At 46.5% G+C, this 19,994-nt stretch overlaps 1 protein-coding gene across 9 annotated transcripts in view; it reads left to right on the forward strand.

Moving 5' to 3' along the window:
• The window catches only part of ADA2 (adenosine deaminase 2), a 56,665-nt gene that overhangs the window by 7,353 nt on the left and 29,318 nt on the right, over window positions 1-19,994 (forward strand). For 5 of the 9 annotated variants that reach the window (XR_003970168.1, XR_003970166.1, XR_003970169.1 and 2 more), the window contains exons 4-10: window positions 539-749; window positions 10,595-10,722; window positions 12,432-12,522; window positions 14,263-14,371; window positions 17,263-17,420; window positions 17,965-18,167; window positions 18,408-18,547. Coding sequence is in view for 5 of the 9 variants with exons in the window: in XM_030321330.1 (XP_030177190.1) it covers window positions 539-749; window positions 10,595-10,722; window positions 12,432-12,522; window positions 14,263-14,371; window positions 17,263-17,420; window positions 17,965-18,167; window positions 18,408-18,507 (1,000 nt within the window). In the remaining 4 variants the exon portion in view is untranslated. The other 4 variants (XM_030321331.1, XM_030321332.1, XM_030321334.1 and 1 more) reach the window with 4 other exon arrangements.

Consider the following 19,994-nt stretch of genomic DNA (forward strand, 5'->3'; position numbering starts at 1 on the left):
CCTTGGCTTCCAGACAGCTGCCTTCTCAGTGTGTCCTCACATGGCCTTTCCTCTGTGTGCACACTCCTGGCATCTCTCGTACCAGCCCTATTCTATTTGGGCCCCACTGTAATGACCTCACTTAACCTTAATTACCACCATAAAGGACCTATCTCCACATACAGTCACATTGAGGGTGAGGATTTCAACATACGGGTTTTAGGGGGACACAATTCAGTGCATAACACCCCCTGAAGAGGCTTAGTCTAGGGTGCAATGGGGTCAGACTGGCCAAACATGCACAGGGGAGCAAGACAGCCTGGTTGGTGGGAACATCCTACCTGAGCTGTGCCCTGAGGAGCATAAAGCAGGTCTCAGGGATGGGGGCCTCCATCAGAAAGCCTGGGGTGCTTTCCTTGGCCTCTTATCACTGCTCACTGTGATGCATCTGGGTTTTCTTCTGGGTGGGAGAAGTGAGGTGGGCAAGACTCCTGCAGATGCCTGAAGGTGGTGGCTTGAAACACACTTCTTCAATTTACCCTCTTTATGTCTTATGCAGACTTCTTCAGACTTTCACTCTGATGACCGAGAACCCTGAGGTGGCTTATGCAAACCAAGATGCTGTCTGGTCCAAGTTTAATAGTATCTTCTTCACAATCTCTGGCCTTGTCCACTATGCACCAGTGTTCAGAGACTATGTCTTCCAGGCACTGGAGGAGTTCTACCAGGACAATGTACTTTACCTGGAGCTCAGAGCCATGCTGTTCCCGGTGAGCCCACCTCTCCTCTCCTCTGCTCTGGCTTGACTTTCAGATGTTACCTTGTAGGTCTTCACAGGCTCCCAATTCCAGTATTGGGATAGGGACTGGATGCTGCCTTCATCTCAAAGGGGACATGTGTCCTTCCAGGGATGACCATGAGCAAGGAAACCTGAACTGTACTTGGCTGGCTCCCACAAAATTATGACCTTCACCCTCACTGCCCTTTTACCCCATCTTCTCTCATGATCTCCACTTCTCCCCTTCTCCCCTTCTCCCGGATACACAGTGCCTCCCAGTTGCTCAACGTTTCCTGCCCTTGGGCTCTGAGCAGTGCCTCATGCCTGGACCTTTCTTGCCCTGTCTCTTTTCATATCAAAATTTAGCTTCCCAGAGTCCCTCAGGATCATGTTCTTGGTACTGGGACAGCTATTGGGTCTGGCAATTGGATCACCCTGGTAGCCTGGGGAGAACAGATTGCTGTGCGAGGGTCACCCAGTGAAAGAGGTGGGGATGGAGGCTGGGAGAGTAGGGAGACCACAGGTATGAGATGACAAGGCCACAGGCACAGTATCAACGATGAGGAAGAGCTCGTGTGCTGGAGGAGGAATCTAGAGGTTTTACTGACTAACTCTGGTGGTGAGGACTCTACTGCAACTGGCTGGTATTCGACTTGGGTTGTCTGGTGGTGACATTGATGGTGACATTGGGGATATAAGAGGAGGGGCTGGGTGGGAAGGGAGAAATGGTTTTAAACCTGTAGAATGGAGGTGCTATGAGACATCCTTATGAAGATGTCCAGGAAGTTGCTGAATATATGACTTTGGAACCCAGAGGAGAGAGGGTTCTAGCCTGGAAATACATGTTTGACATTTGTCTGCAGAAAGGTAATCTTTAAAACTGTGAAAGGGATGAGGTTCCCACAGAAGCTGCGAGATGAGAGGAGGAGTGGGCCTGGAAGGGGGCCCTGCACACAGACATCAGATGGAAAGTTCATGAAGTGGACTCAGAAGGAGCTGTTCTAAAAGTAGGAGACAACTAGGATGGCTTCCACAATAGGGGAGGCCTCACTCAGGAGAGCAGCCCCAGGCGATCAGATGCTCCCAGACCATTCCTCTGGGATATCTGTTAGAGAGAACTTCCCTGAGGACTATTTGTGGGAAGGATTTGGGTATTGTGGGAATGGGAAGGATTTCTGAATCCTCACAAACGTTGGAGATGGTTAAAGATTCTAAGACGCTTGGGGAAAGTAACCTTCGTATAGAGCTCTCCCCTATATTGTATCCTAACTAGTCTGCTCATTCACTGAAATATTTATTGAGCGCGTCAACACCTTGGTGACTGACCTTCAAGTTTGTGGCAAGGCCCTCAGGATGGCATTATTTTGGCTTTGTTACCATATTCCATGGTCTTTATAGGTTCAGAAATTGTATTGTTTGTACAGTCAGAAGTGATAGAGCTCCAGAGGACTGACACACATTGAGCAAGTTCATAAGAGACAGATATATAAATGAGAAAGGCAGAATGCTGTTTTTTGGAGAAAAATCAATCAGACCAGACACTTAGAGCTTCTTGATTGGTAAGTTCTCTCCTTGAAGGCAAATTGTAGCCTTTCCTAAAGCCAAATTATAGCCAGAAATGTGTTGTTGAACCAGAGCCCTCATAAGCCTGGTCACTGAGCTCTGAGAATTTACGGGAGTCCATGACAGTGTTCTTAACCTTGAGAAAAATCCAATGAATTCCCGGGGGGGTGGGGGGAGGGTGGAAAGTGCTCGAATAAGTTGACTTTATTGAAGACAGTGTTTTCTTTTTCTTTTTTAATGTTTTTTTGTTTTTTGTTTTTTTTTTTTTGAGAGAGAGCGAAAGATAGAGAACACACATGAGCAGGGGAGGTGCAGAGAGGGAGACACAGAATCCAAAGCAGGCTCTAGGCTCTGAGCTGTCAGCACAGAGCCCAACACGGGGCTCGAACCCATGAACTGTAAGACGGTTCTCACAGTCTGACTGAGAGACTGAGCCGCCCGGGCATCCTGAAGACAGTGTTTTCACATGTATCTATGAAACTTTCTAGGAAACAATACAATGTACAGATTGTGATATTTTTGCATTCTAAAAATTTTTTAAAATTCTCTGTGGGATTCCTAAACTGACTTTACTACCCCTAGTTTGATTTAAAGTGTTCAAGGACTTTCTAATGAGGGATTTACGTGTCCCAAGAACCAGTAATTCCAGTTTGTGGGTCAGGGCTCCCTTTCCCTTCTTCTGAGACAAAGCTTCCTCAAGGCTCAACTCTCCCAACTGACCCACCTTTTCTCTTAGTTATGTTAATACCCTCCTTGAGGTTAGCTCAAGGCCAGGCCCTGGAGGGTCCTGGTGAGCTGGCTCTCAAGTAAGGGTGCCTATCTCCCCCAGGATCTGACGTTTGTTTGATAATTAAAGCTTTAAGCACAGTTCTTGGGAAGTGGGAATGGGGCTGACCTTTGTCCCTCAGTAGAGCTTCCATTGGTTTTGGGAGCAGAGTACACAAATGATCCTTTTCCAGGAAGAGAGAGTGTCCAACAACCTCTTAAGAGAAGAATTTCTGTAAGAGATGAGCTGGCCCTGGACCTGGCCTAGGTAAGGTGAAAGAAACTGCGCTTCCTGGAACAATTTATTCCCATGTTTTTTGACTAGGAAATCGTTCTGTCTGCAAGCATGCGCTCCCCACCTGCCCCCCATCTAAGCCCCTCCTCCTGTCTGGGTCCCACTTAGGCTGGTTCGTAGGTTGGCCAATCCCTCCTTCACCCCCTTCCCAGGACTGTGTCAGTCCGTATGTCCCCTCTTTGTCTCCTGGTCATGTGGGTATTCAGCACTGAGCAGTTGTTGCCTCGTTATTTATGTCAGATCGTGAGATATTTCAGACTGGCCCCACATCTTATATTGCCAAGAGGCACCAAGAGTGATAATCATGCTTGTTGATTGTGGTCCTCAAACTTGGCTGTTCATATGAATAATTCAGAGGTGCTCTTTAAAATTCGTGTTTGGACCCTGACCTCCCAGGGTTCTAATTCTGTGCTCTTGGGTAGGACCAGGAAGCTACAAAATTAACTAGCCTCTTCCTCTCCTCCCGGTGATTCTAATGCAGATGGTCTGACCCAGACCACACTTTGAGAAAAGGCCTTCTTTGCCTTGACCTTTACAAAGCACGTGAGGTGCATAGCAAGGTTGCATTTTACAGATGTGGAAACTGAGGCTTGGAAAAGCCAGAGTTTGACCAAGATCACGTTGGTGACTTGATTGGGTGACTGGATAGATGCCAGGGTGCTGGACTTGCGCACTAAGGCAGCCAGGCTTAATCTCAAAAGGAGCCCCAGAGAAGGCATTCTGCTGTAAGTCTCATCCTTCTGTAGGGAAAAGAGAGTCCCTAGGATTGGCTGAGCTGATGATTCACCCAGAGTGCTGCTGGCCCCTGCTGGGGGCCAGGGGTGGGGGTTGCTTCCTGTTGGGCCATTCCAACAGCTTTCTCAGCGTGGGGCATGGGGGAGGTAGCCCGTCAAATCCTGGAGGAGCCCTGGGCTCCTTAGGGGGTGGAGGGAAAATGAGGGAGGGGGGAAACTGTGGAGGGTTTGGGTCTTGGTCGGTTTGAGGGCTGTGACTTTCATCTTGAGCCCGATGGAGAAGCATTTAGGGGAAGATGCTGAGCAATTGGAGGGAGCAGTTTCCTGCTCCATTGCTCCCCCTTTTCTGCGGGGGTATTTTCTCCTTACCATGCTGAGTGGGCTCCAGGACATTTAACTTGGGGACCCTGCCTCGCTCCTAACCTCTCTTCCCACTCTGCCCACCCCCCACCATCCTAGAAGGTGGAAGGCTGCTGGGATTTGGGATTCTGGAGAGGCTGAGGGGGATGGGATGTGACCATTTGTTCTGCTCTGACCCTGGAACAAAGGCCTCTTGCAATAGAGAGTCTATGCCTTAATGCCCCCCATTAGCCAGAGTAGGGGGAGCCATCAACACATTAACAACTAAAAACCGTCTGCACTGGAATTCTTTTGCTGAGCCGCACAACCTCCCCCTTCTTGCTAGTGGGGCTAATTCAGGGCCTGGGATGATGTTGATGGACTATCCTGGCTGCTCAGCCTCCTATTGTGTTACTAATGCTTGATAACAAAGGCTACTTGCCTTTAGCAACAGTTGCTAGGCGGGTCTTATCTCCTGGGCTCCAGTCCCTTCCCCCACGGCCAGAATCTGAGGCCCAGACTGGGTCCTGGCCAGTCCTCAGAGTGGAGCTCTTATAAGACCCCAGAGGATTATCAACAGGAGATTGCCCTGCTGGTACTTATTGACAGGGGGTCTTGGGAGAGAGACAGGCAGTGGCAGAGAACCCACGATGGTTGTTCCCAGATGTTTTCTTGGATGCTGTCACTTGTATAACAAACATTACTGGCACTTCTACCCATCCCACCCTCCCCCCCCCCCCCAAGGTTTTTCCTGGATTTTTGGCAGAGCCTCCACTGAAAATTCCACCTGGCTTGTTGCTGAAGTGACCCCTGTTTCGTGTTACTGGTATAACTGCAAGAATACTGACGATCGAGACTGGAGGGACCCTCTTAACTGCTCTCCTTTATAATAGCATTTATCCTACTATGCTGTATTCATGCTGTTTACTTCAAATCCACAAAATGGTAGATCTTAACCCCAGCTGTACATTATACATTAGAATCACCTGAGGAGGTTAAAAACAAACAAACAAACAAACAAACAAACCACCCCAGAGGTTCTACCCCAGAGATTCTGATTTAATTAGTCTGGGGTGAGACCCAAGCATTTCCCTCTCCCTAGGTGGTTCTAAAGTGCAGCCAGAGCTGAGACATTGAGCTCCCCTAACTGTCACTATCACAGAAAGGGAAAGATGGGCTGCTGTGATGACTGGAGACACTCAGGGTCAGCAAGATTCTGAAACTCAGCAGACCTCCAGCCCTCACTCCCACTGTGGAGTATGACTCAGTTTCTTAAGCTTTCTGAGCCTCAAAATCCTCATCTGTAAAATAAGAACTACCTAATGTTGTAGTTTTGAGGATTAAATGAGATGATGACATGAAAGTGTGGGCATATGCTTGGCACCTAGTAGCTGAGTAAATGGCTGGTAAATGAATGGTGCTTTAGCAACTCATCTTTCTAGGATAACTACAGATTTGGGGTTGTTTTTCTACATCTGGTGATGATAATAAGATTGATGCTAATAATATTATTATTAATAGTTATCATTTCCGTTCTTTTTTTAAGTTTTTATGTATTTATTTAAGTAGTCTCTACACCCAATGAGGGGCTCAAACTCATGATCCCAATATCAAGAGTCCCAATATCAAGAGCATGCTCTTCTAACTGAGACAGCCAGGAACCCAATAGTTATACATTCTTTTCTTTCTTTCTTTCTTTCTTTCTTGAGCGAGAGACAGCATCCCAACCAGGATCTGTGCTGTCAGTGTGGAGCCCATTGTGCCCAGTGTTCGTGGGGCTCCAACCCACGAACTGTGAGATCATTGCCTGAGCCCAAATCAAGAGTTGGACGCTTAGCCAAGTGAGCCACCCAGGTGCCCTCCTCCTTTTTTATTCTTTTTATTTTTTTCTGAGTTGTTATCATTTCTAAAGTGCTTTACAAATATTAACTCATCTGATCCTTGCAACGATCCTATGAGGTATGATTGGCTGGGGCAGATTGTATCTCCACTGTGAGCCTAAACCCAGAAGCCTGCCCAGAATCCCCTAGCCAGCTGTGAACTTTCCTCCAGTACCATGCTTCACAGCAATGTTCTATTCAGTCTAGCTGTGAGGCCGGGAGGAGTTGCAGGTCTCCCCCTGAAAAGGGTCTCTTGCTCCTTGAAATAGGGGTGCTCTTGAACATTCAGATCCTGTCCTAGGTGCTTCCACAAAGCCTGCAGATTCTTGGCTGGAGGCCAGAAGCCCAAGAACACAAGGCACAGGCGGCCCTGGTGGTGATTTACTGAGGCACCAAGAGACCAGGGGCTTCTGTATCTGCCGCCCCAGGAGCCAGATTCCATCTTTGTGGCTTTCCATGCTATGGGAACTAGCAGTGGGATTGGAACCCTGCAAGGCAGGGGTCCCAGATTCTCCAGCAATAAGTACTGCAATGATAGAATTGATGGCTTGGAACTGCTGCCATAGGCAAACCCCCACCAAGCCTCTGGTTGTATCATTTGCATATCTGTACATCCTTGTTTAGTATGCCAAAGATCTTCTTGTAAACAGAATTGTCTTGGTTTGATTTTTCTAAAAGGTTCTTTTGTCTCCCTTCTGTTCTGCTGGCACTACCACCCCTCCAACATCCATCTATTTATCCATTCTCCAAAACATGCTGCCTGGGGCTGAGTAGTTTTGAAACTCCAAGTGGACAGTGCTCTTCCTCAGTTAATGCTTATTTATGGAGCTCCTTCTCTGGTGCTAAAGGAGGGGAGGTGGGAAGACCCAGATGACCTGGATCCTGCCCTCAGTGGCCTGCAATCCAGATGGGCTGTGTGGGCACATGACTCAGTAACGACACAGCAGTCAAGGCACAGTGAAGAATTATGTTCTTCCCTTCTGCAAATCAGCTGGGTAAGGCCAAGACAGCTTCAGGTATCAGTTCTGGGATGGGTTAATGCAATTGTTCTCAAACTTTTACACTCAAAAATTTTGGAGGATCCCAAAAAGTTTTTGTTTATGTGGATATTATCTACTATATCTTGTATAATATAGCCTTCATTAGAGATTAAAACTGAGAACTTTCCAAAACACAAGTCTACATAAGCACACAATGCATTATTTGTCAGACTAATATTGTCACACATGATGCAACCTCTGGAAAATTCTGCATATTCAGGAGAGAATGAGAATGTAAAAGACAAATCTTAAATTTAAATCTTAAAATTTTTATGAGGAGAGTTTTTGATTTTGCAGATTGCCTGTAAAAGTCTAGGAGACCCACAGGGGCTCCCTGACCACACTTTGGGAACTGCTGGGGTACAGCATATAAGCTTTTTCAGCATCAAAGATTTGAAGATTCTAACAGAGTGCCTGGAAGTCTGTTGAAGCCTTGATCAGTGACAGGAAGAATTCTCTTTTTAAAAATCTCTGGTGAAGGGGCGCCTGGGTTGCTCCATTGGTTGAGCCTTTGAGCATCTGACTTTGGCTCAGGTAATGATCTTGCAGTTCGTGAGTTTGAGCCCCACATCAGGTTCTGTGCTGACAGCTCAGAGCCTGGAGCCTGCTTTGGATTCTGTGTCTCCCTCTTTCTCTGCCTCTTCCCCACTTGTGCACTCTCTCTCTCTCAAAAAATGAATAAACATTAAAAAAAATTTTAATAAAAAATATCTGATGAAGTAGGAAAGAACGAAAATAACTTTTTCTTTACTCTCTTAAGGTTCTGTTTTTGGGGCCTGCAAGTTAAACTGGCAAAAGCCATATTAACAGGAGAAAAGGCATACACATTTTATTTGATGTTAATATTTAATTTTTATGTGCATGGAGACCTTTGTAGAAAAAAGTGAAGACCCAAAGAAGTGGGTAGAACAGGTACTTATACACTGTTTTAACAAGTGGCGATAATTTGTGGAGAAATGACAAGGCAATAGGTTTGGGTTTCTGGGGCAGTAAATTGTGGGATAGTAAATATATGGGGGAGACTAATAGAAGATAAGAGTTATGTTAGTAAGTTTTGTTTGTGCAGACCCATCTCAGAACTGCCCTTCTGTCTCCAATGATAAGGGTCGTTTTCCTGGTGTGGGAGATGAAAGGGGGAACTTGCACCAACAGAAGTTTATGTCCTTTTAGGCAGATAGGAGGAGAGCAAAGATCTCTGTGTTTGCTGCTTAATTGCCTTCCACTCAAAATAATTCTTATGCTGGGGCGCCTGGGTGGCTCAGTCCGTTAAACATCCAAGTTCTTAGGTCATGATCTCACAGTTCTTGAATTCAAGCCCCACATCAGGCTCTGTGCTGACAGCTCAGAGCCTGGAGACTGCTTTGGATTCTGTGTTTCCCTCTCTCTCTGCCCCTCCCCTGCTCACACTGTCTCTCTCTCTCAAAAATAAATAAACATTAAAAATTGTTTTAATTATTATGCAAAAGTGGCATATTTTAGGGTGGCATGGTCTGATCCCCTTCAGTAAATAATAATAATAATAGATTATACTAGATACTGAGCTAGCGGTACCTAAAATTCTCTCCTCTGGAAAGTTCTGGCAGCCTTAACATTCAGTAAGCACTGTTGTCCATTCCTAGACCATGCAATCAGGGAAGATACACCTTCCAATAGTTGAGCCCAGAGATTGTGTGAGAGGCCAGGCTTCCCTGGGGCATCAGCAGAGGAAACCAAAGAGCCAAGGCCAAAGGGGCCAAGAGAAGGAGCTGGAAACAGCTGCCTGTTCACCCCACTTCCCCCAACCCAGGCAGCAGAACAGACACCCCCCCCCCCCCCCCCAATCCAGAGATGAAAGAACAAAAAAGCTGCTCTGTGTGTCTGGGGAGAAGAGGAGGCTGTCCTGCAACAGAAGGTGGCACCTGCAGGGTGCAGCTAAGAGGGAAAGTGGAGGTGCCCCAGGCTGGCAAGGGTGCTGTGAGGCAAGGGACCTGTGGGAAAGGAGAAAAGGGTCCTGGAGAGCATCCAGCTCCTGGGATGCCAGGATACAAGAATTGACCCCAGTGAGGAGAAAGGATTCCTCTCCATTAGGTGGTGAGATAGTTCGAGGCTCCCACTCTGCCTCTCAGCCTCTGCTCCCTGCACCCTGGTGGGCTCTCGCTCTGTGTGGAACCATTGCTTCCTACACCAGGACACTAGCAATGCTTTCACCAGCGGGGCTGCTGCTTGGCTTGCTTGCAGAGCAGGCTTCTCAGTTTCTTGCATATCAAATCCCCCTTGCCTTTCCAAGTCCTACCTCACCGCCATGTCCCCTGAAAAACTTCTCTGATCCTATCCAGTTAAAAGGAGACCTTTTTCCTCTGAGATCCCATAAACCTCTATTTAGCACTTAATTCTTCCTCTTTGTATTAAAAAAAGGAATAGAGTCTGTCTGCACTAAATTAGAAACTCCTTAAGGGCAGGCATCTTGTCTCACTCACATTTGTTTACCCCTTTCAATGCCTAGCCTGGTTCCTTGTACACTGCGCGTTTTTAATTGATGTTCGTGGAAATACCTTCTGCATATTATTTCTTCCCATCCTCCTTTGCCCCACAACCTCTTTGGAAACCCCCACATCCTGTCCTGAATCCTGACCTGCCAATTTGTGCAGGGGTGAGAGCTGACCCAGTGACAGGAGAGGGCAGAGGGAGCGGCAGGGGCCATGTCATTGCTCCAACCCCCTCCAGCCTGTCACCATGGGCTTGGTGTGGCCCAACCTGCCAAGTGGGCACTTTGGAGGGGACTTCTTTATACCCCTGTCCTCTCCACTGTGTCTTTCTACTTTGTCTTACCCACGGTCCAATCCTGGCTCTTCTCACTCTGCCCCTAACCATGTCCACCTGAGGGGACATCCCACCTAAGAGTGGGAGAATGGGAAGATAAAGTAGGTCCTTGGTCTCCTCTTTTTGGCTGTCCTCTCCCCAGCTGACCTGTTCTTCATTCTTTACACAAATACCTTTTGAGCACCTACCATGTGCCAGGCACTGTTACAGATGTAAGGACCCAGCAATGAATGAGACAGGCAGACACCCCAGCTTTGTGGTATTCAAGAGCATTATTCCAGACATGACTAGGACTTCTGATAAGTGTCAGAAGCTGTTGAAGGCACTGGACAAGGAAATTGTAGAGATTTAGAGATTATTGGCAATGGGAATGAAGTTTTGCTCACCTCTGATGTCTGACCAGGACCATGCTTCCCTCTCAGGTGTATGAACTGAATGGGACTGTCCATAGCCAAGAGTGGTCAGTGAAGACTTACAGAGAAGTGGCTTGTATGTTTGCAGAAAAGCATCCTGGGTTTATTGGAATCAAAATCATTTATTCGGATCACAGGTGAGAGAGAACATGGCTGAAGCTGCAGGATTTGGGAGAACAGGATGCAGGCAGAGCTACTAGACTTGGAAGGGAAGGGGAGGAGAAAGGGAGAAAGAGGGAGGCTGGGAGGCCAGCTTCTGAGACCCACCCTCCATGCCAAAGAGCCATGGCTTTGGCATGCATGTTCCTGCATGAGAGCAAAAATCTATCTCTGAAGTCACTTCTAGTTCGAGTCTTCACAACCAGACTGAAATGAAGAAGTGTGGCAATTTTCCAAATAATTCTAGGCCTTGACCTCATGTCGGCCTGGGTGATTCAGTTATGGGTATGTTTTTGCCAGTATGTTCAGATAACTGGCCTATTTCTTTGTTTCAGTTGGCTGGTGGGGTTCTGCTTCATGTCAACCATGTGCTGTCCCTGGCTGTGTAGTTGGCCTTGATTGGTGACCCAGCCCTGAGTGACAGCTATCTCAGAGTCTGTGTGTGGATGTGTGACCTGGCAGTGAGAACAAGGACCCACTCTTTCCCCAAGCAAGCACAGAAAGCTTTAGAGCTTAGTTTCCCTTCTTAGTTTTATCCAAGGAAGGCTCTCTGTCAAAGGCAGGCCTGTGTAAGGACTGTGACCCACCTGCGGGGCTGGAGATGCAGGGGTGGCAAACAGATGGGGATCACACTGAGTCAGTGCTTGGGGAGGGGCAGCTCAGCCCTAGAGGTTGGGCTCTGGATGGCAGTCAAACCCCTCCCTGCCCCATTTCCCCTGAATCCCCTTCACCGTTTGTGAGAACAGAGGCCTGCACCTGTGTGCTAGTCGGCCAGGGTGGAGCTTGCGAGCTGGGGCCCCACTGGTTCCCCTCAGAGGCTCTCTGGGGGCCAGTGGCAGGAGGGTGTGAGGGCTGGGTTGCAGGTGGTAAATCCTCCTGTGATCCCTTAGAGGATCTGCAGGAGGGGGAGGCTCTGCAGGAGAGGGAATGGGCAGGCATAGGGAGGGGGCAGGAGAAATGTAGGCCCATAGAACTGAGGAACAAGTGAGCCAGCTGCTGTGCAGAGACCTTTGTCCTGTCACAGAGTTGTGCCAGACTTTTCTTTTGGTGCTTCTGTTGTGCTGCTTGCCTCACCCCTATCCTGGGCTTGAACAGAGAGGGTACAGACAGAAGTAAGACAGTTTGCTTACATGGTTTCTGGAGTGCCTAGGGCCTTGCTGATTCAGCTGGAGGGAGAGGACATACAGTTGCCAGGTCCAGCTGACTCGACAGGGAATTGGGCATTCATACAATTGGGAATTGTAGCATTTCACAGGTGTCCAGTGAACAGAGAGCTGGCCTCTGTACTGCACCCGTTCCAGGAGCCTTCATCTCGGGGATGCAGGGCAAGTTTCGGACAAGACCTCTTTGCTTCATACAAATGTGGACAAATGAAACCTATCCCATGGGTCTCCTTTCCTCACTTGTTGTTCAGACGCCAAAGTTTCCTCTAGAACCAGCCGGACTCCTCAAAAGGGTGGATTTGGGTGAAATATCTCTCAGATGTATCCCCTGGAAGGGATCACAACAGCATGGTCAGGATAGGCTCATGTGCTGAGGGTCTGAGAAGTGGTTACTGAGTAATCTGGACTAGACCAGCCCCAGGCACTGGGGGAGCTGCTCCGGGGTACGGGGTGCCCCCGGGGTACATAGGTCCGCCAATGCCAAGTCACACTGTCTCCTATGCTTTTCTCTGTCTCTCCCACAGAGTCAAAAATGTGTCCTTCATCATGAAATCCATCCAAACAGCCATGACGCTCCGAACCATGTTCCCTAGGATGGTGGCAGGGTTTGACCTGGTAACAGACACTACACAACAAAGCTGTCTGAGAGCAGGGCCCAGCAGGCAGCTCTTTGTGAAGGCCCTGGCAGCATGCACTGAAACCTTCTGCAGAGGCTCAGGCTGTCAACCACAGGCCTGGCCAGGGTTTAGCACTGACCTTGTGTAGGGGCCTGCAGGAGGATGATAGTCACAAGAGAAAGGAGAGCAGACAGGGCCAAAAGCCTGAAAAGGGGAGTTCCAGAATAAGGAAGGAATTCAATGAGGTTGGGTAGTAATGGTGGGCTTATTTCCATTTCCCTGCCCTCCATCCTCTTTCTAGCACATGTGGCCTACCTACACCTGCCTCTTAAAACTATAGCACATAGAGGGTGGTCTGGAAGCAGAGATGGGTCTAGCCCTGGGCAAAATTGTCAAGGATGGGAAAGGTGTCCTCTGTCCCTTCATCCATTTGCTTCCTCAGCTATTTTTGAAGCTGCACGTCCATAGTGGTGTCACTGCCTTGACCACCGCCAACCCCCCGCCCCCTCCCAAATCAAAGCCATAGCTGAGTTCTGATAGCCAGGGCACACTTCCTAGGTGGCAACTCATCAGTCTCATTAAGGAAGCTAAATTAGTTTGAATAAACTGGCTAAAAGGCACTCGTGACTCCCTCTTATAGGGAGGGAGTATATCTGTACATTTTACCTGAAACTGGGCTTAAACTTTTGCTTTCAGAACATCCAGAGCTCAAAGGAGTGGATTTCAAGGAATCATTTTGTTTGTACTGGGATGCCTTCCTGGGATCTCTGGGGGGTGCTCAAGGATCTAGCCTCTCCAGAAAGGGGCAGAAATTCCTCCCATCTCACCTTTCCCCTCTGTGTGCAGCCCTGACAAAGGGGGCTGAGAAGAAGAGCCTCTAGTATAGAACTTCCAGAACGGTTCCTTCAAGGACTGTAATGGACAAGTTCTAGAGGGAAATTGGGGTAGGAAGGGGGGTAGATAGTTGTTCAAAGGAGTCTACTTGCAAGTTCCAACTCTCTTTCAAGCCTGCACTCCATTCCACTACATTGAATACCTGTATTTGGCTTATTATAAAAATGTTCCATTGCCCCCCAACAAATTAAAATAGGCATTCTGAAGGGGGTGCCCATTTTATCCTAAGGCACCCTTACTCTTGGCATGCAGCTACAAGCCCTGGGGATATGTGTGGTTTAGTTTGAAAAGCATAGTTTTGTTGTAGTTACAGCTGAGGCACTGAGTCACAGAGGGACCCTGCCAGGAAACTGACATGTCCAAGGACCCACAGGTAATGGGTGACAGCTGAGTCTGGAGCCTTCCTGACTCCTGGTCCAGGGCTCTTGTTCTCTCGCACTCTCTCTCCATTTTCTGTGGGTCTGTCAGTATCTCAATGTCTTGTTTTCTCTGTGTCTCTCTGTTGCTCTTGCTTTCTCCCTCACTCTCTGCCCACAGCAAGGAGCTCAGGGCTGAGCACAGAGACTTGGAAAGTGGTGTCAGAACACAAGGTGGAAAGGGGTGGGAGGATACGAGATACAGCCTCTGACTGACTAAGCGGGGGGAATTATTTAGGGGTAATAATACACTTTCTTTTCTTTTCCAATTTTGCTGCTGGTCATTTTTAAAAGGCTATGTGACAATGGCCTCAAGTAGTAACGTCAGATTATAAGGAAGAGTATTCACAGGCTATTGAGGGTACCATCAGCAAATTGAGGCATGGACCAAGCAGACAGCTCCATGTCCCCTCCTCTCTGTCCTGCAGGTGGGGCATGAGGACACTGGCCACTCCTTGTATGACTACAGGGAGGCTTTGATGATTCCCACCTTGCATGGCGTTAAACTGCCTTACTTTTTCCATGCTGGAGAGACAGGTGAGCCATGTGGAGACAAGCAGGACAGAGGTGGGACGGATAGGAAAGCTCCTTATCATCACTCAAGAGAACTGATGGGATCCTGGGGCAGTATTGGTATTGTTGATAGCCATTTTATGGCACTTGTCCATTTCATATGGAGAAATATGTATTCCCCCTGGAGAAGGAATAACAATGATAATGTAACAGTATCTGTCATTTTACATATATTATTTCTAATTCTCACCCCAGTCCTGCCAGGAAGGTGTTTTTATCCCAATATTATTTATTTTTTATATTTTAAACTGTACTTTATTTATTTTATTTTTTATTTTTTAAATATTTTATTTATTTATTTTGAGAGAGAGAGAGAGAGAGAGAGAGAGAGAGAGAGCGTGGGTGAGCAGGGAAGGGACAGAGAGAGGGATAGAGAGAGAATCCCACACAGGCTCCACACTGTCAGCACAGAGCCCAATGCAGGGCTCAAACCCACGAACTGTGAGATCATGACCTGAACTGAAACCAAGAGTTGGACACTTAATCAACTAACCAATCTCTATCCCCATTTTATAGATGAAGAGCCCAAGGCTCCAAACATAGAGTACTTGGCCCAAGGGTAAAGAGCTAGTCATTGGTGGAATTTGATTTTGAATTCTTTCTGATGATCTCCATTTTATAATCAAGTTGTGCTTAAGAGGTTAATTCACCTGTCCAAAGTCACACAAGGGTAAGTGGCGGAAAAGGGACTACAACCAGGCAACTAGGAGGCTCTGTCCACACTCATCAGTGCTGAAGAGGAGACCCCCACCCAGCCCAGACAGCTTGACTACTATTGTTTATGAAATGCCATTAGCCCAGCCATGCCTTTGCTCCCTAAAGCTCACTCCACAGGTTCATAGGTCGTCTCTCAGAGCTTCCCATATTCCAGTCCTTAAAATATGTAAGTCCTAAGCAAAAGGAGTCCCAGATCATGGCTGCAATTTCAGGTTAAAATGAAGATTTGGGGGGCTTAGACCAGGGGGAAATCTTGCTGCTACACCCCACCTGGTGTCCCTGAGTACTGTAGGCACCTGTCACCCTTAGAAGACCAAGGAGATAAGTGGAGAGCAGTGTGGGGGCTTGGATTTCACAACCAGGCTTAAACCTTGGTTTATCACACCATCTCTCAGAGGAAGGGTATGTGTGCCTTACTCTCTTATTTCCTGACATTTCAATCAATTTAGACCCAATTTAGATCAAAACTGTTCTAGGAAATTTGAAGAATTGTTTGTGGGGGATGGGGCAAGGGAGTAGGGGGATGTTAACCTTGAAGAGCTTGTGGTCTAGTTGGGAAAATCATACTTACCTGTGTGAAATCATTTCAACAGTATGAAACACTGTAATAGGATCTAACCAAATTCCAAGACGAATGGGCCTAGGAGAGGATTTTGCCAGGAGCTGGGTATTTGATACCTGAGAGTAATTTTCTTATTTTTATTTATTTTATTTTTTTAAGTTTATTTATTTATTTTGACAGAGAGAGAGACAGAATGTACATGTGAGGAGGGAAGGGGCAGAGAGAGAGAGAGAGAGAGAGAGAGAGAAGGAGAGGGAGAATCCCAAGCAGGCTCTGTGCTGTCAGCACAGAACCTACCAACCATGAGATCATGACCTGAGCCAAAATCAAGAATTGGATGCTTAACTGACTGAGCCACCCAGGTGTCCCTAATGTTCTTATTTTTTAAAAGGAAGAAATCTTTGAAAAAAAAGTTCTAGATAGGAAACCAGTGAAAATCCACCTAAAACACATGCCCTAAAAAGTAATGGGAATTCTTGGACTTTATTCCTAACAGAACAGTGGAGTTTTCATATTTTATATGTGGGTCAGTTAGGATGCTTTTGGCTGCCAGGAATGGAATACACACATTCAGTAGGTTTTACAACAAGGTCATCTGTTATTTCACATAATAAGCAACCTCTGCTGTTTTCATCAAGTTCAGGGTTTACCTTACTTGGTTGTCCATGAAGTCACATTCAGGTGAGACAAGATGTTTCCTCTAGGGTATCTTCTTTTATCAGGGAGGAAGCCCAAGATCTCCCCACCAATAACCTTCCAGGTCAGCATTAGGACTATCCTAGTTGCAAGGGAAGCTGGGAGAGTCAGGACCTGTCATTTTCACCCTCCAAAGAAAGCCCTGCTAGAAAGGAATGTACAATGGGGATGGCTGGTAAGTAGGCAGCCAACGCTATCTGCCACCACTTTGTCAGTACTGGTCATTGTGATCTGGCAATTGTCTTGCAATTGATATTGTTAAAGATATAAATTAAATAAGTACATACAAGTAACTATAGAGGCACCTGGGTGACTCAGTGGGTTAAGCGTCCAACTCTTGGTTTTGGCTCAGGTCATGATCTCATGGAGCCTGCTTGGGATTCTCTCTTTCCCCTTCTCTCTGCCCCTCCCCCACTCTATCTCTCTCTCTCTCTCTCTCTCAAAATAAATAAATAAACTTAAAATTTGTTTTTAATTATATTGAAAGAGTTTGCAACACATTGTTGTAAAAAATCATGAACAAAATTCCCAGAAAATAGCTCTGGAAACAAATAAAAAATGGAAAGAAAGAATATAGGCTGTGGATTCAGATAGACCAAGGTTTAAAACTGAGTCTTGCTACTTGAGTATGCTCCTTCAATTTACAAAGCCTATGTAAGTTTCAACTTCCTCATCTGTTACATACATACATAAAATAAAGGTTTGCCATACCTCCTCTCTTTTACCTCTCTTTAGCATTGTTATACGAAACTGTGTGTGTGTGTGTGTGTGTGTGTGTGTGTGTGAATGTTCTTTTACTTGCTTGGGGATCTGAAGCCTTTATCGGAGGATAGTCTATGGCCCAGATCCATCTGACTGGAGACTTCCCCTTTATCCACAGACTGGCAGGGTACTTCCATAGATAGAAACCTTCTGGTTGCTCTAATACTGAACTCTACCAGGATTGGCCATGGATTTGCTTTGACCAAACACCCAGCAGTCTGGGCTGACTCCTGGAAGAAGGACATCCCCATAGAAGTCTGTCCCATCTCCAACCAGGTATGCATGATCCATGGCACCAACCCAATACAATCTTTCTTTCCAACCTCAACCTCTGTTCTGATTCCCAAACTTTCCTGTATGATTTCTAGCTCCTGAGCTCACTTGTTTTCTATATTCCTCTGCTGTCTCTATCCCCTTAGTAAGTTATTTAGGAATGGCCCTTTGCCTAATCTATTCATAATGGCAGAAGTTGAGGCAACTGAGGCAGCAGTTGAGGGTCCCCAGTGGGGTGGAATTTGGGGCAAGGCTAAAAACAAAGCTAAAGGGACATTGAGGAAGGCCAGTGAAGTAGGAGGGGCCATAGAATACTTTTGCTTTCACAGCTGCTTGGGGTTCTTTGTGCACCTGCCTCTCCTGCTGTGTTCTAGAGAGCTGCTCTGAGCCAGACCAAGAGAGAGACCAAATGTTTGTGAAGGTGAAGAATCTTGGAGAAAATTGGGAAGAGTATGAGGACTGGCTCTATTCCTTGTATTGTACCCAGAAGTCATCCCAATGTTTTTGGGTCAGAGTTTGTCTTTCTTCTTTGCTTCCTGTTGGACAGGTTCTGAAACTGGTGTCTGACTTGAGAAACCATCCTGCTGCTGTTCTGATGGCCACTGGGTACCCCATGGTGATCAGTTCTGATGACCCGGCAGTCTTTGGTGCCAAAGGCTTGTCCTATGATTTCTATGAGGCCTTCATGGGTATTGGGGGAATGGCAGCTGATCTGAGGACACTCAAACAACTGGCCATGAACTCTATCAGGTGAGGGTCCTGTGTACTTCCCAGATCCCCAACTCCCTCTTCCACCTCACAACTTGTGTTTATCTCTAGTAGAGGTTTATGGCAGAAGCTTAGAAGGTTTCTTTGGGTTTTCTCCACAACACCTCTGTTTTGTTATTGCTCTCGGACTGGGGAGAAATGTGTTCTGCAAGCATCTGAGATCCCCTCATCTGTTTCCCAACCCTTTCTCCTGGGGCTGACCTAAGTGCCTTTTCTCCGCAGATTCAGCACCTTGATGGATATTGATAAAAAAGCTGCCATGAAAACCTGGGAGGAGAGATGGAATAAGTTTGTAGCTGACCTGGCCAGGAGGCCAAAGTGAGAAGACAGTCACTTATTACCCTATTCCTCTGCTTCCCTCTGTAAGCTGTTTTCACCTTCTGTCAATCATTCTTGAACCCACACCAGTATAGTTTCTACCTCCATTCCTTTATCAAAATTGACATCATGAAGGTCATCAATGGCCTCGACACTGATTATCCTCTCAGGAACGCTTAAACATTCTACCAGACTCATCATTTTGAAATATTCTTTTCTCTCAACCCCAGTGACATCAACACTCTTGGTTTCCTCCTTTCTCTCTGGCCATTGCTTCTAGGGTCCCTTTGCCAGTTGCTCTTCTCTATCAGATTTCTGTGTCGGATTTCCTCAGGACTTAGTTTTGCCTCTCTTCTATTCATGCCTCTGCTTCTTCTCCTCTTCCTTTTCTCTTACTCTATAGTGTTTTCCTGGTAGTCTCATTCACTCCTTTGCTTTTAAATACTATTTATTTGCCGATGATTCCCAAATTTATTTATTTACTTGGATCCTTCACAAGAATCTCAGAAACCTACTATGTGCAATTCTCAATCTCTCCCTTTTAACCTTTTCCTGGTCTTTCCCATCTTGGCAAATGTCACCTCCATCCATTCTACCCAGGTGTTGAGAGCAGAAATTTTCAGTGAAATTGTTGATACTGCTCTCTCCCCTGTTCCCTGCATCAAAATGTATCTTGAATCTTCCATGCCTCTCTACCTGTGTTGCTATTGGCTGAGTTCAAACCACTATCATTTCTTGTCTGAGTTATAACGGTCTCTTAATTGAGCTCTCTTTCTTCTCTTTGACTTCATTTCATTTTTCACAGAGCAATGGCTTTTTAAAAATTAAATTAAATTAGGTTACACTGCTTACAACTCAGTGCTCTTAGAAAAATCCAAATGTTTCAACAGGGCATGTGGCATCCTATTTAACCTGGATTCCTTTCAGCATCATCCTACCCCAGTCTCCCCCAGTGTACCAGACGTTGGCCTCACTGGTCCTTTGTTCCTCAAATATCCCAAACCCTATGCTGCATCAGAGTCTTTTCTCATTCTTTCTGACTGGGATATTCTTTCTTTCCACTTTTGTCTGATTCCTGTTCACCCTTAAGGTTTCACATTTCATGTCATTGTCTCAGAAATGTTTCCTAGACCCCTAACCTATTAATATCTCTCATGGCACCTTGCTTTTTTCCTTCATGACTCTTAGCATAATTTGTAATTATATATTTATTTCTGTGTTGATAGTCTCCCTCCCACCAGACTGTAAGCTCCATGTGAGCAGGAGCTAATGATTGTTTCATGTACATTGTGAACACAGAGCCTAGCTCCATGCCCCAAACCTAGTTAGTATTCAATAAAAGATGTGTTGAATGAATGGATACAACTGTATGCATTGAGCCAGTTGCTGAAGCAGGAGGGAACAGAGCAGAGTCTCCCCAAAGAAAAGACGTCATGTGATCAAATTCTGGCTCATAGCCTAGTCTTCAGGAGAAGGAAGGCATGAAGCCAT

Source organism: Lynx canadensis, chromosome B4, assembly GCF_007474595.2.
Source record: "Lynx canadensis isolate LIC74 chromosome B4, mLynCan4.pri.v2, whole genome shotgun sequence".
NCBI lineage: Eukaryota > Metazoa > Chordata > Mammalia > Carnivora > Felidae > Lynx > Lynx canadensis.